Source organism: Pseudocercospora fijiensis, assembly GCF_000340215.1.
Source record: "Pseudocercospora fijiensis CIRAD86 unplaced genomic scaffold MYCFIscaffold_6, whole genome shotgun sequence".
Lineage (NCBI taxonomy): Eukaryota > Fungi > Ascomycota > Dothideomycetes > Mycosphaerellales > Mycosphaerellaceae > Pseudocercospora > Pseudocercospora fijiensis.
In genome coordinates, this window is record NW_006921537.1 from 2,986,028 (window position 1) to 3,000,317 (window position 14,290).

The following is a 14,290-nucleotide window of genomic DNA, read 5'->3' on the forward strand; positions in this document are numbered from 1 at the left end:
TAGTGCTAGTATAGCCTCTAGTGCTAGTATAGCCTCTAGTGCTAGTATAGCCTCTAGTGCTAGCATAGCCTCTAGTGCTAGTATAGCCTCTAGTGCTAGTATAGCCTCTAGTGCTAGTATAGCCTCTAGTGCTAGTATAGCCTCTAGTGCTGCTATAGCCTCTAGTGCTACTATAGCCTCTAGTACTACTATAGCCTCTAGTACTGCTATAGCCTCTAGTGCTGCTATAGCCTTAGGCACTCGCCTAGCAGTCGGCGGCTATTGCCTTAAGAGTGCGGTAATATATAGCCGTTATTGTTACCTTGCTATTATAGCGTAAATAGCGCAATCTTATTAGTAGAGGCCGACCTTACCTATAAGGCGCATATAGGCACCCGCTTTCTAACCTTAACTTCTTCTTCTTTTTCTTCTTCTTCTTCGTCTTCTTCTATATATATATACTAACACACTAACACCCCTAGTAATATACTAGCTATCGGCGTATATAATAGTATCGATACCTCTTTATCGTATATAGGTAGCTCTATAGCGATTAATACTATTCCTTGCTAGTTCTGCGGCTTGCTACCGACAGAGCCGCTTATCTAATAGTTAAGGTTCCTCGATCGGTAGAGTTTGTTTAGTCCTTTCTCTTCGAGGTTTAGTCTCCGATAGGCTTTGCTAAGTAAGACGTTGCAAGGCGACTCTCCTAGCGAGTAGGTGTTTTCTATAGCTTTAGCGGGCGCCGACTGCGCATTTAACTAAAAGAGTATAGTTAAGGTTGTTATTAGAATATCGCAGTCTTAGTGCAAACTGCAGAGGTCTTAGATAGATTAGCGGAGGTAAAAACTCTTTAGTAAGGTATACCTATAATACGGCTAACGGTCTAACTCGGTAAAAACTCTTTAGTAAGGTATACCTTAAGTAGCGGCTCGATAGCGACTCTCCTACTAAGTAGGTTAATAAGTTCGTAGGTTAATAGGTTCGTAGCATTACTATAGGTCTAACTCGGTAAAAACTCTTTAGTAAGGTATACCTTAAGTAGCGGCTATAGGCTTCCTACGTTCGGATTCTTTATAGGATAATATACGCGTATCTAGTTAAGTCGGCGTAACGCCTTCGTTAGGATTGTTAGTTATAATAACCTTAGTCGTTGCGTAAGAGCCTCTAGTATACTTAAGCCCGAAGGCGCTTAGTCTTTACTACTATACGACTGCAGCCCTTTGCGCATTAAGACTACTATTCGACTGTAGTGCGCCTCCTCTTCTAGCAAGCGTATTAAGACTGCTATTCGACTATAGTGCGCCCCCTCTTCTAGCAAGCGTATTAATATTACTATACGACTGTAACGCGCTCGACAACCCTTTTCTACGGTGTCTCTAATACTAAGGGCGCGGTTACACTCTATTGTTGTCTAGGTACTAATAAGTGTCGCTTTAGCGAATAAGCTGTTATTATTTCGCTTAATAAGTCCCTTCCTATACACCTCGTACTATAGTTAGCGATAGAATGCGTTAATTATTACGCATTGCGCGTAGTATATAGGCTATATATAATTCTAGTATGCTTCGGAGTGTATGCTTCTATAGCCGCTTAGTGCCGCTAGTTAATTAGATCCCCGGACGCTACTACTCGTTCTTCTCTGCCTCGTATAGTAACTAGTTATCGGAATGATCGTTCTAGGAGAGTCTAAGCAATAGAGGGCGTTAACGTAAGAGGGCTATCGTAGCTTCTCGAAGAGTGCTTGCGCTCGATATATGTTATCGCCCTATGTATCTATCCTTACCGTATATATTGTAGTGCTAATAGCTGCGGTGCAATAAGTATAGTGCTAGTGTCGCTAGTGTTAGCGACTTCTCGGGTTTCGGAGGCGGTTCTTAGTGCCTAAGGCGGCCGTCGTTATCGTGTTAGATACTTTTGTTAGCGCTATTTGCTAGAAATGCGCGCAATCGACGTATTTCGCTATATTAATATTATAAAAGTCGTAAAAGTGTTGTAAAAGTCGTAAAGGTATTATTAATATACGGAAGGAAGCAGCTATAACGTTTAATCCTACTAATTAAGCGCTCTACTATACTAAATCCGGGGTCTTAGCGGGACTCGGTATCCTTATCGCTTCCTCGAATTTACGCTTCTCCGCTAGCTCTTAACATATACGATTTTTACGACTATTAACTATTAACTATCGACTATCGACTATTAACTATCGACTATCGACTATCGACTATCGACTACCGGCAAGCGCGTTAATAGCTAAGGCTATATACTCGACTACGAGGGTACGAGCCTATAAGGACATAATAGAAGGGTAATAAAGAGCCTGCTTAGCGAGCCTATAAGGATACGATAGAAGACCCTACTTAGCGAGCTTATAAGGACATAATAGAAGGGTAGTTAGGAAGGACCTTATTAAATGCCAATTCTAGTGCTATCTCTAGTGCTATCTCTAGCACTATCTCTATTGCTAATTCTAGCGCTATTTTACCGCCAATTCTAGCGCTAGCTCTTATAGAAGCAGCTCAACTAGGCATTACACATTATACGCTAGCTCTCGTAGACGTAGAAGCAGCTAAACTAGGCATTACATATTATACGCTAGCTCTCGCAGAAGCAGCTAAACTAGATATACGCTAGCTCTCGTAGAAGCAGCTGAACTAGGCATTATACGCTAGCTCTCGCAGAAGCAGCTAAACTAGGCATTACACATTATACGCTAGCTCTCGTAGAAGTAGCTAAACTAGGCATTATACGCTAGCTCTCGTAGAAGCAACTTAACTAGGTAGGGTTAGCAGCGACGGCTTAGTGCTAGGCCTACACTCGTAGAAGCAACTTAACTAGCTCTCGTAGAACTAAACAGGCCTAATATATTATAGTGTATAACCTATCCGATCTAGAAGATAGTATAGTATATAACCTGCGATCGAGCGTAGTATTACGGCTTACTTTTCCGGGGATAGGACAAGGACTTAGCGAGCTTACAAGGATATAATAGAAGGGTAGCTATAACGGATCTTGTTAATGCTAACTCTACTACTATTTCTAGCGCCAATTCTAGTGCTATTTCTAGCGCCAATTCTAGTGCTATTTCTAGCGCTAATTCTAGTGCCATTTCTAGCGCCAATTCTAGTGCCATTTCTAGCGCCAATTCTAGCGCCAATTCTAGTGCTATTTCTAGTGCTATTTCCAGCGCCAATTCCTTCTCTTAATCGGTGCTAGTTATATCTAATACCTCTACTAAAATTAGTGTATTAAACCTATCCGATCTGCGGATTATACTAAGCTACTTAGACCTATTATTATTACTAACGATAGCATCCTTAAGGCTACCGCGGTTAGCTATATCTTCGCGGTTGGTATTAGCGGTGTCTAGATCCTCAATTACCTCGTCTAAGATCGTAGTACGGCCTTCGAAGTACTGCTTATTCGCTTCGTTAAATGTAGCAACCTTCGTATCGATCTATATACCGCCGATTTGCTAAATATTATCCGAGACATTGCCGCCTAGATTACTATAAGGAGACATGAACCCGCTCGTAAATAGCATCTTAGTACGACTAAATACGTCTTTAGACGTGTTCTTATAGGTGTAGTATAAACTTAGCTTAATACTAGTAAAGCTAGTTATTATATTACGTAGGACTCGAGAAGGCTCTCGATTAAGGGCAACCTTCTTAAACGTCGCTACTAAATCGTGTATCGAGTTAGCGATGCGATTAATATCCTCGGAATACTCGTAGTTATAAACTTCGAGCTACTCGTCGACGGCTAGGGTATAGCCTTTCTTACTATTAGATACGATACTAGATAAAAGGATAGCATCCTATATAACTGGATTACAACTAGGACTAAGTATCTAGCGCTTTAAGATTATTATACGCCCGTAATTGCCCTAGCTAGCGCCGAAGAAGCTAGGGATTAGGAAATCGGTAATTCTACGTAGATATCCGATGTTTATATTGCGGACTGCCTTGCGGAGAGTTAGGCTAGTTTCGATCTCCTTTATTAACCTCGCTATCGTTATATACTAGGCATCGGGAGCTTCGCCCCTAGTACGATAAGGCTTACTACGCTAGGCGGCGGTTAATAATAGCTACTTATAAATTACCTCCTTAACGACGTAGAGATACTGCTTAGTAGTTATTCGCGAGAGGGCTTCGGCAATTAGGTCTATTTAGTTCTCCTTGCTAGTAATAACAATCCGGCTATTATCTGAAAGCTACTATATTAACGCACTAATAGCACGAGAGCGGAAAGTAGTAATAGCTAGCTATAGGATCTCGAAGAACTTAGGCTTCTTCTTACTAACCTTGTTCTCGCTATACTAGAAAGCCGTATCGCCCTTTAAGGTCTGTGCGACTAGTAGAGGTTTACTAGCCTTATTATCATTCTAGTAGGTGCGTAGGGCGGTAAAGAATGTGTTTATTATAGTATAGAATTCGGCTATAGGGATAGCGACGATAGTGTCTCGCTTGTCGTATAGATCTTCGCTTTTAACGCTTTCGTTATAGACACCGATCGATCGCAATACGGTTATGTTGTCGCTAGCTATAAGGGTTATAGGACTATTAGGTCCGCTTGCGAAATCCTTATCGCGATCGAGGTCTATAAAGCTAAGCTAAATCTTATCCTAAACAGCGACTATGCCCTTAAGCGTCGCTTTATCGTTAAACGAGACTAGTATCGAATACAGCTCTATACGTACTATAGGAAGCTCGTCGATTACAGGCTAGGCTAGAGGTGTTACTATAGCATCTCCTGCCTCTTCTTTCTCCTTCTTAAATAGCGCTTTATAGGCCTCTAGAAATGTATATACGATTGCCTTATTAATATAGAATATAGCGGTCTTCTTGTTTACATTCTCGATAACCCTAGGCTCTTCGACACTATCCTAACTTGCTAGCCGGGTTGCTTAATCTTTATATATATTCTTAAAGATATTATTAGGATCGAGAGGCTTATCGTAATAGATTATCTTCTTCTTTAGACCGCCCTTCGGAATGCGCTTATTCTTTGCGATATACGATATAGTTATAGCCTTTATCTCGTTAGTCTCTCCGGAACGCTAGATAGTATGCTTCTATATCTGATTAAAGTTGTCGATTATAAAGAACTACTGCTTGTCCTTATAGTAAGCTAACTCTGCGATCTCGGTCTCTTATATATCGGCGTTCTTGTCTATTAGGATCTAAATAGTGCGGTACGACAGTACTATATTTAGATTGTTTAAGCACTTAATCGTGCGACGACTCGCGCTATTAGAGACAAGGAAGATTCCTAAGACAATAGTTAGTAACCGACAATATTATACGAGACCGATATATACCGAGAGCCTTCGGGAAGAAGGACGTATTAATATATGAAATCGAGTATAATACCTAAGCTATTAACGCAATAGTACGCTTCTTAGCTATATTGCGCTTATCTAGGAATTCTTCTTAGTATTGCTCGGTATCGCGGCGAAGGTTAGGTAGTAGCTCTTCTATATAGAGCTTGTACTAAGTCGGTGCAGCTTGCTTAATAGTCTCGTCTATACTAGTAAGGTCGATCTCTATCTTACTATATTCTAGCTTATATATACTAAACAACGGCTTTCCGACTAGGCCCTTTAGCTCCTTGCGGATAATACGGCTACTAAATAGACGCTCCTCTAGAAAGGCTACTAGGAGGGACTACAGATTAAGCTCGTACTACGTAGAGCGCTTAGTCGTCTTACGAGATCTAGAGTTCTTCTTGCCTAGCTTGCTAACTAAATACTTAACTAGATATAGGGTGCTAATCTTGTACTACCGTATAAGGCCCTTTAGCTCCTTATAGTATTTGTCGAGTCGTCGCTTAATAGTGTCTTCGTTAGTAGCCCTACGCTCGGTCTTAGCAGCCTTCTTATCGTCGTCGTCGTCGTCGTTATTATCTAAATTATAAGTATTAACCTCTTTATCGTTACTTAGCTTAGCATCTTCTTCGCCTTAGTCTTTATCCTTAGACTCCTCTTCTTCTTCTTCTTCTTCTTCTTTAGTAGCAGTAGTAGCTCGAGATAGTTAGCCGATATGCTCTATTCTAGCTAGTATCTCTATATCGTCGAGATTACTAAATAGATTGCCGCTAGTTATTAGGATAGGCAGACGCTATATTAGTATACCCGTAGGGCCTTAAGTCGGATAGCTAGGCTAGCCTAGAAGCGGATTATTATCTTCGTCTATATCTATATCTATTATATTATCGATACGTATATAGTTACCTTATATATCGACGACTAGTTAACCTACGGTATCGAACAGATATTCTAGTATATTACTAATTTCGCTTAACGGCTCTATAGCTTCTTCTATAGCGGTATTAGCGGTATTAGTAGCGACTTTTAGGTGTTTTAGCCTTAGCTTTAGAATAGCGTCTACTATCTAGCGACAATATAATAAGTACTACTCGGGCGCCCTTAATCGCTTTATAAAAGTTGTTTAGAAATAGTCTACGAAGGACCTCGAAGTGTCGAGTCGGCTATAGGAAGGTTATCGATTGCCTTCGAAGGCTATAGAGCGGTTAGTAGGCGTCGGACGGAATTTTCGCCTATCTAAATAATAATCGCCGGCGTTAGGAGAAGGACCTCTAAGTATTAGCTAGGCGATGCGGTATGTTTTATATTAAGGTGTTTCTAGTAGTATAGCTAGCCGCCTAGCAATCCGGATAGCTATAGTCGAGTCGGCTTAGTAGAATAGCGAAAACTTAACGCGCTAACGTTATATAGACTTTTTTAGTAGGTAGAATAAAGCGCAATTAGTAGGGCTATAATCTCCGCTATTTAGATTGTTATATTTGTATAGTCGCGAAAAAGTAGTAACGTATATAAGGAGGACTTCGTAATACTACCCCTTCGTTAGCGCGGATTTATAAGCACCTCGTCGTTTTATATCGATACTTTATCGAATTAATATACGCCCTATAGCGATGCGATTATACTAATTTTTGTACTAAAATAATCGTAGTATCCGGTTCTATAATTCTATAATCGTTACTAATATATTATAATAGAATATAGTAATGTAGAAATAGGTAGTATAAAGCCTAGTCGAATAGCTAAGTGCCGCTAAGCTAAGCTCGGCAACCTCCGAGCTTCTATAAAAGGGTAATAAAATTAAATAGTATAGTCGTATTTGCGACTATAGGAGGTATTACTTGTCGAGGTTCGCGGAGGTTGCCGCTTTCTAATTAATGCTAAACTAACTACTAATCGTTTAGCGTCTACCGGAAACAGCTAGCAGCGGCCCTTCCTACTACGCTAACGAAGAGGGTAGCATTACGAAGTCCTCCTTGTACACGTTATATCGCAGGCTAGTTTGGTACGGCTTGTTCTTAGGCTTGTAGGCGAAGAATTATTAGGTGTGTTTGTAATTAGCTAGTCGGAAAGTTCGGAAGCTAGCCCTAACTAATTACTAATCTATTTACGTACACCCGTCGCAGTTTAATTCTTTATGCCTACAAGCCTGATAGGAGGTAGTGCTAAAGGTTTCGTTCTTTAAAATTCAGGAATATTTAGCAATTGTAGTAGGGTGTTTTAACAGGAGGGAAAATGAAGTGTCTTTCAGGTAGACTGCTACGGTCTTGTATATAAGGAGGACAGAGTAGGTCTGCCGGAACCGGAGATTACGAGATACGGATTCTATTGTTAGCACCTTCTACTGTTTTAAATCTTAGTAAATAAACTACGCGTTTCCTCTCGCCCTTACTACCCTTACTGCCCTCTAACCTCGCTATCGCTATAATAAAGCTAAAGTCTACGTATAGTATAGCAATATCGCTTAATCCGAGGTGTTGTTATCGTTACTGCCGTACTACTACTACCACCGCCGCCGCTGCCGCCCTATTCTACGCGTTTCTCGACCTCTTACTACTACTGCTATGCGTTAGTTAAGTAAGTAAATACTGCGGCATAGACGAAGTATCCTATAGCGACCGATTATAAGAGCTTGTCGGTATAGTTGCTATCTAATATAGCTGTAGCAGTAATAGTGCTAGCGGCACCTAAAGGCCGAGTAACTAAACCTCTGCAACTAGCTTAGCAACTAAGAGGGCAATAATAGGGTCTACAGCCGCCTATATTCGAGACAACTACTTAGTAAGTGCTTTATCGGCCGTGTCGTCGTCTATACTGTTAGCTAACTCTTTACGGAGGTTGTAGAAGCGCTCTCGGATATTAAACACCTGCTCCTTCATCTTAATAGCGCGTCGCTCTAGTCTTGTTATTGTCTCTAGCTCGAGGTTAATAATAACGCGCTCTCGAGTGAAGTATAACTTAAAGCCGCTCTCCTACTAGCCTTATGTCTATATAGTATAGTCTTCTTCCGAGAGGTTGTTACAGAGCTTATTCCATACATAGATATAGCGGCATATAATCTAATACTTCCGGTAGAAAGCGCACTCGCAGAAGTTATAGTTGTCGAGGTCTCTAATATCGCTAGCATCAAATTCTAGCTTACCGAGCGTAATCTCGGCGGCAATAAGGGCTTAGACAGGGTAAGGAAGTGGCTTTAACTACTTATTAGTATAGATAATAGGGTGCATCTTCGAGCGGAAGTTATAAAGGGCGATATTAGCCCTATAGTCGAAGCTATTCGCAACGTTATCGATATAGATAGCAATGCCCTTTAGCGAGAACGCCGCTATAGCGCGTTTAAGGTCCCCCTTCTTTAGGCAAGAATATAGACCTTCTAATAGATTAGTAGTCTTATACTGCATATATAGAGGTAAGTGTTCTCGTGCAAAATTAGCCTACATTCGCTTAGTTTTAATAAACTCGTTCTTAATATATTTGACCTATTCTCGCTTAGGTTAGCCGTAGAGGTTGCGTAGAAGCGCGTTGATTGCTTTGTTTATCGAGTCGTTACAACTAAGCTCCGTTCTTCTGAATTTTAATGCTATAAGTATATAGTCTAAGGTCTTCTTGTATTTGTCGGCCTTAAAGCGCTTACGGAGTGTAGCGTCGACGTGTTTATAGCAGAGATAATAGGTCACTTCTGTCTTACCTGCAATTAGACCTAGAAAGGCGATTTTGACCGCTCGCTGTTTAGCTCCGCTATCGTCTGTAACCTAGTACCTAGAAGTCTACCTTATGCTATTTTCTCGACACTATCTCTTAACAACAAGTATATACGATAATATAACGTCGCCGTCTTCGTATTCTATAAGAAAATAGAAGGGGTAGCGCTAAGAGCCGGTAGTGTCGCGTACTATAATAGTAAATAGCTTCTAACTTAGGAAATTCGTCTTGTATATAGAATCTATTAAACAAAGCCGCCTATATTTTTATAGAAGCTCTAGTCTTTCCCGTTTAGCAAATATATATCTAATAGTGTCGGCGCCACTTTAATAATGCTTAGCTTCGACGTATTCGTATAGGTATTATGCTATTGTTATTATAAGTTAGTATTCGAGGAAGATTCTAAATAAGGAAAATAGAGGGGATAATATCGGAGAAAGGGTAGTCCCGCGCCGATTAGCTACTTAGAGGTCGCGCTAAGAGATAAGCTAAACCGCTTACGGATGCTTAGCGGCAACACCTCTAATTCTTAATACTTCGAGGAAATAAGAACTTATACTCTAACAACTAATCTCTTAACTCTAACAACTGTACTAAGGTGCTTAATCGACCGCTAGTATGCCGGATATTAGGGTGTACTTTACGGAAGCCTCGAGCGCTATTAAGAACGTGCATTCGCTTAAAACTAAGGCCTCCGGAAGCCTTAAGAACCTTATATTGCCTAGGTGCGTTTTTACTTATTATATTGTCCTTTACCTCCGCCGCTCTATAGCCCTTCTGCCTTTCGTTACTAACTACCTTCCGCTAGAAGGAATTCAACTTGTTACGGTTAGAAGTCTCGAGAGAGTAGTTATAAGCGGCCTAATCCCTACTTTAGTACGAGAACTAGTATTCGACTAGTTTAATACGCTTAAACTCCTTTTTACTATTCTTAACGAGGTTGCTAGTAGGGTTAGTCTCGTTATACGGCTTATACAACACTTTAACCTTTAGGCGCGCTATATAGAGGTTACGGTCCTTATTAGTATTACGAAGCCTCTTATTGTTCGACTTCTTCGACTTATCCGCCTATAAGGCGCGCTACTTACGACTAAGGCGACACTTGAAGCTAAAGATGCGTATATACTTCGAAGCGGACATAAGGTAAGCGCTATTAGTATACTATACGTTATTAATTAATAGCTAGTAGGTGCTTCTATCGTCCTTACTAACCTAGAAGGGCTCCGGTCGCAATCCGAATAGCAACTGTCGCTACGAAGCGACATTAGCTAGAACAGGTACTACTAACCTTTACGACGCGTTAAAGTAATAACTACGCTAGCGGCTCTTAAATTCGTTATAGCTACGAGAAGCCTTCTTCTTCTTAGTTAGCTCTTTATTACTTACAATCTCGCCTTTAGCATCTTCTTTACTACCGTTACTACCGTCACTACCGTTACTACCGTTACCTTTACTACCGCCGAGTTCTTTACTACCGTCGAGTTCTTTACTACCGTCGAGACTAGCCAAGTCGAGCAGCAAATCGTCTTGCTTAATAGGCCGCATTCTACTAAAGATATCCGCTATATCTTCCGCCGTTGTTAGCTCATTAATACTATACTTCTTAACGTCTCTATTCGCGTTAAACCGCGTGTTAAATACTACCTTCTCGAGCTCGGCGGCGGCAGCAGCGAAGTCGAAGGCTATAGCTTCTTCGAGGCCTTCAATATAGCTAGTTGCGGCGTCTGCGAGGCCTTCAATATAGGTGTCCATTGCGACAGTAAGAGCAGCGATAGCGATAGTAAGGTGCAGAGAGAGCGACGACGAGGTGCAAAATAGATTGTTTACTGGAAGAGCAGAAATGTGTGTAGAAGGCTAAGAAATCGGCTCCCCGGCGGAATCTCTAATTTCCGACTGGACCCACTCTGTCCTCCTTATATGCATCACCACTGCTGCCTTCCTGCAGCTCTCAAGGTTGAAGGAAGGTTCGGCGATCGGTGAGAGGCATGTCAACTGCCGATTCATCGTAGAATACTGACGTGTCGGCGATGTTCAGTCACTATACCAAAATGATTACATCACGCCAAGAGCAAAGAGGCATGGGCTAGGCACACTGCAATGTTGTGGTCTTAGTGAGCGTGATGTGGGATCAAGAGACGAAGAGTCTGCCGGGGCTTGTGAAGGTGTCCTTTCGACAGAGCTCGGACCGTCTTCATTCACTCCCGATTTCCGAGCCGAGACGTTACACCATCTATACGATTATCAATAGCAATTAACATCTACTCTTCGAATAACTATGACATTGATCTCTCACAGTTGCCTCTCTCATATTTATCGCGACCGTGCTACAAGAGCCAGTTGAAAACAACGCGACAAGCTCTCGCCCATTTCCTTCCACTACGGCCGCCTACCTCGAATGGCTCCTAATAGCACATGCCGCCAACGATGACTACATTCTACTCGAGAATCTCGCGCTAGGCTTCGAGATAGTCGATGGTGTCTAGCCCTGCAAGCTCATAACTCGAAGCAACATATGGAAATTTGCGAAAGGCTCAAGGGAGAGAATGCGAGTTGGAAAGTCGACAAGGAATGAAAACGCCAAAAGGTCCGGGTTCGGGTGAAGTTTGAAGGACGTAATCGCGAGGATGCTCGATTCAATCGCGAGAGCATCACTATCCTGCATTGGCGACGCCGCGCCGATGAAGGGCTGTGGTTGTATTACCGACATCACAGTGCAAGAGGAGGATGTGACATGCTCACTAGTGTTGGGATGTTGTCCCATGGAAAGAAATCTAAGGCTACATGACGCATGTATACAGACAATTGACGCACACACCATTAAGGATCTCCAAGAAGCGTCTGCCAGCAGAACAACCCCAAGAATTACACCGTGCTATATACCGATGCCTCGGTTCGGCGTGCCTTTCAAAACCTCCCGCCCTCCCCATGTTCTGGCCGCGCATCAAGCGTTGCATCATGCGAGTCGATCTCGTGAATAGGTGGCCTCGTCGCGTCTGCAGCAAGCTCCATTGGTGGGCTGGGTACAGGAGGCGAGCGTGACTTGTATGAAGGAGAATTTTGCGACTTGTCTCTTGACACCTCGCTTTGTGAATCTTGGTGGTATGGAGTGTACGCCTCGGGGAGTTGGCCTTGCGCATATGGCGGAGCCCAGTTCATGCCTTGCATTGGCGATCCGTAAGGATAGGGCGCAAGCTGTTGTTGCTGCATGTGTGGTGTCCCTGGATACGATGGCGCAGGAGGAGGAGCCGGGTGTGCTTTGGCTTCTTTATTGTTTCGTCGACGAAGGAGGATGAGGGCAACGATCAAAGCCACTGTCAAACAAAAGCCGACTCCTGCACCCACTCCAATGCCGGCTTTGGCACCGGTGCTTAGTCCGGTATCAGGCGCGTTGCTATGCGATACTAGAGAAGCATCACCACTTAGTGTAGCCGAGCCGGACGCCGAGGCTGCTGTGGTATCGCTGCTGCGTGTGGAAGTCGATCTCGATGAGGGTGCGGTGTAACTTGCAGCGGAGGCGTATGTCGATGGTCCAGGCGTGGCATCGGGCTGGATTTGAATGGGCGTTGTTGGCGCATCACGATATGTCGTTAGCTGTGTGAAAGGAGTTGGAGTGTCTGGCGGCGAAGGTCAGTATACAGGTTCAAAGAGCACGTGGTAAGACTCACATCCAGGGACTGCAGTCTCTACCCAGGAGTTGCTTCCCGCGGAGACAGTTGGGGAGTAGTATCCAGTCGAACCGCCAATGCTTGAAGGCAGCGAAACGTACGGTGCGAGCTTTTCTGGAGCATAGAGAGCGACAAGTGCATCACTGCCCATTTCCTTACAGCCTCGAGGCTGCAATACAAGCAGGTCACTCGTGGACTGCCAATCGCATCCACACGAGTCGGGAGAATGGCAGATCCAAGTATTCGAGAGGTCTTGCACATCTTGGCAGTATTCGAGCGCGATCCACGGTGACTTGTCTGCTTACCATCAGCGCTGGAAAGGATGATGGTGAAAACAGGGGCATTGTACTTGGGTCAAGCCCGCACTTGTACGGACAACTCGCATCTTCGTAGTGGATATCTGTGCAGCCATACTGATACAGGTTGCCCGTGTCATGATTGTAGCAGGTGTTGCCAGACAAGCAGGTATCGCCAAGCCGACAGCAAGCGGACGCTCCAGTACCATTGCATGGCACTACTTGGGAATCAGCGCGATACTGAGCACCTGCCGAGAAGTAGCATTGCTGCTGAGCAAGGGCCGCGCCAACCAAGAGTAAGACCGGCCACGCGAGCGCCATGTTGCTTGTAGTCCGCATACCAGCTTCGATTTCGATGGACAAAGGGTCGGGAAGATGAGCACACCTGAACGAAAGCAAGGGACGCTTTTGAGAAGAGAATGGCAGCGCCCAGCCCACGTCGGTGTCCCCGTACTGCTCACGCAAGTCTGATCTGCGTGTGCGTTCAATTGTCCAGCAAAAGGCGTTCCGCATTTGGCACATGTGCGGAGGTCAGCCAGCTGAAGGATTGCGACCAGGGTGAGTTGCAGGTCATGTCGTGGAACAATAATGATCCAAGCCTTCGCTTTGCTTGTTTCTCTCGGGCAAAGCAGTGGTAAATGGGCACCACACGCTCCGCAATGCGGTCAGAGCGGGCAGAAAGACCCCTACTGGGCAATGAAGTGCTGAGAGATGCTGTTCACATGGCATTCGATGCGAGCAGCGATGTTGCACAATGCTATGAAGTATGCAGGCGATCATAAGCAGGCCTCAGCTCATGGAACAGAGCTCGCGCAGTGCCGACCGCTTTGCGTACCGTAAGTGATTGGTGAAGCGGGTAGACCATGGCGGAGTGGTTCCTGCTGGCTTGCATTCAGCCTTTCGTTCCTGCGGCCTGCCTACCCAGAAAGTACCACCTATGAACACGTCTATGAACGCACGCGGTTGGACCCCATGCTCGTGGGAACCTTTTCGATCTCCCGAGGCGCTCGTTTGTGGTCAGGCAGATCTAGCCCCTTTGACTGTGCATCTCTGTTGATGTATTTCAGGTAGAAGTCGAGCGCTTTGAGAAGCACCTTTCGACTGGAAACAAGCGTTACCAGGTATGCCCTGTTGCAAATTTTGATAATTGCAAGCCTGGCAGAAAAAAGGCTGTAAAACAGCCACCGCTAGGGAACGGGCTGGAACAGATTGACCAGCGCATAACGACCCCGTACTGAGGAGGCAGGTGTTGCGCACATTGGACTTGCCGCCGCTGTGGATCATCAACTTGGTGCAGCGATCACTCCTCAAGCTCAAGATCC

At 43.9% G+C, this 14,290-nt stretch overlaps 2 protein-coding genes across 2 annotated transcripts; one reads left to right on the top strand and one right to left on the bottom strand.

The window, feature by feature from the left end:
• Positions 1 to 1,649: 1,649 nt before the first annotated feature.
• On the top strand, positions 1,650 to 11,689 carry MYCFIDRAFT_176544 (uncharacterized protein; the record flags this gene model as incomplete). Its single annotated transcript, XM_007930289.1, has 8 exons — positions 1,650 to 1,655; positions 10,772 to 10,814; positions 10,867 to 11,012; positions 11,043 to 11,149; positions 11,185 to 11,328; positions 11,364 to 11,482; positions 11,514 to 11,603; positions 11,652 to 11,689. The coding sequence occupies 8 exons, from the start codon at positions 1,650 to 1,652 to the stop codon at positions 11,687 to 11,689; spliced, it is 693 nt and encodes a 230-aa protein (XP_007928480.1).
• A 222-nt stretch (positions 11,690 to 11,911) lies between these two features.
• On the bottom strand, positions 11,912 to 13,289 carry MYCFIDRAFT_81317 (uncharacterized protein; the record flags this gene model as incomplete). The annotated part of the gene is made up of 3 exons (XM_007930290.1): positions 11,912 to 12,621; positions 12,673 to 12,841; positions 12,978 to 13,289. 3 exons carry the CDS (start codon positions 13,287 to 13,289, stop codon positions 11,912 to 11,914), a joined length of 1,191 nt encoding a protein of 396 aa, XP_007928481.1.
• Between the last annotated feature and the right edge of the window lie 1,001 nt (positions 13,290 to 14,290).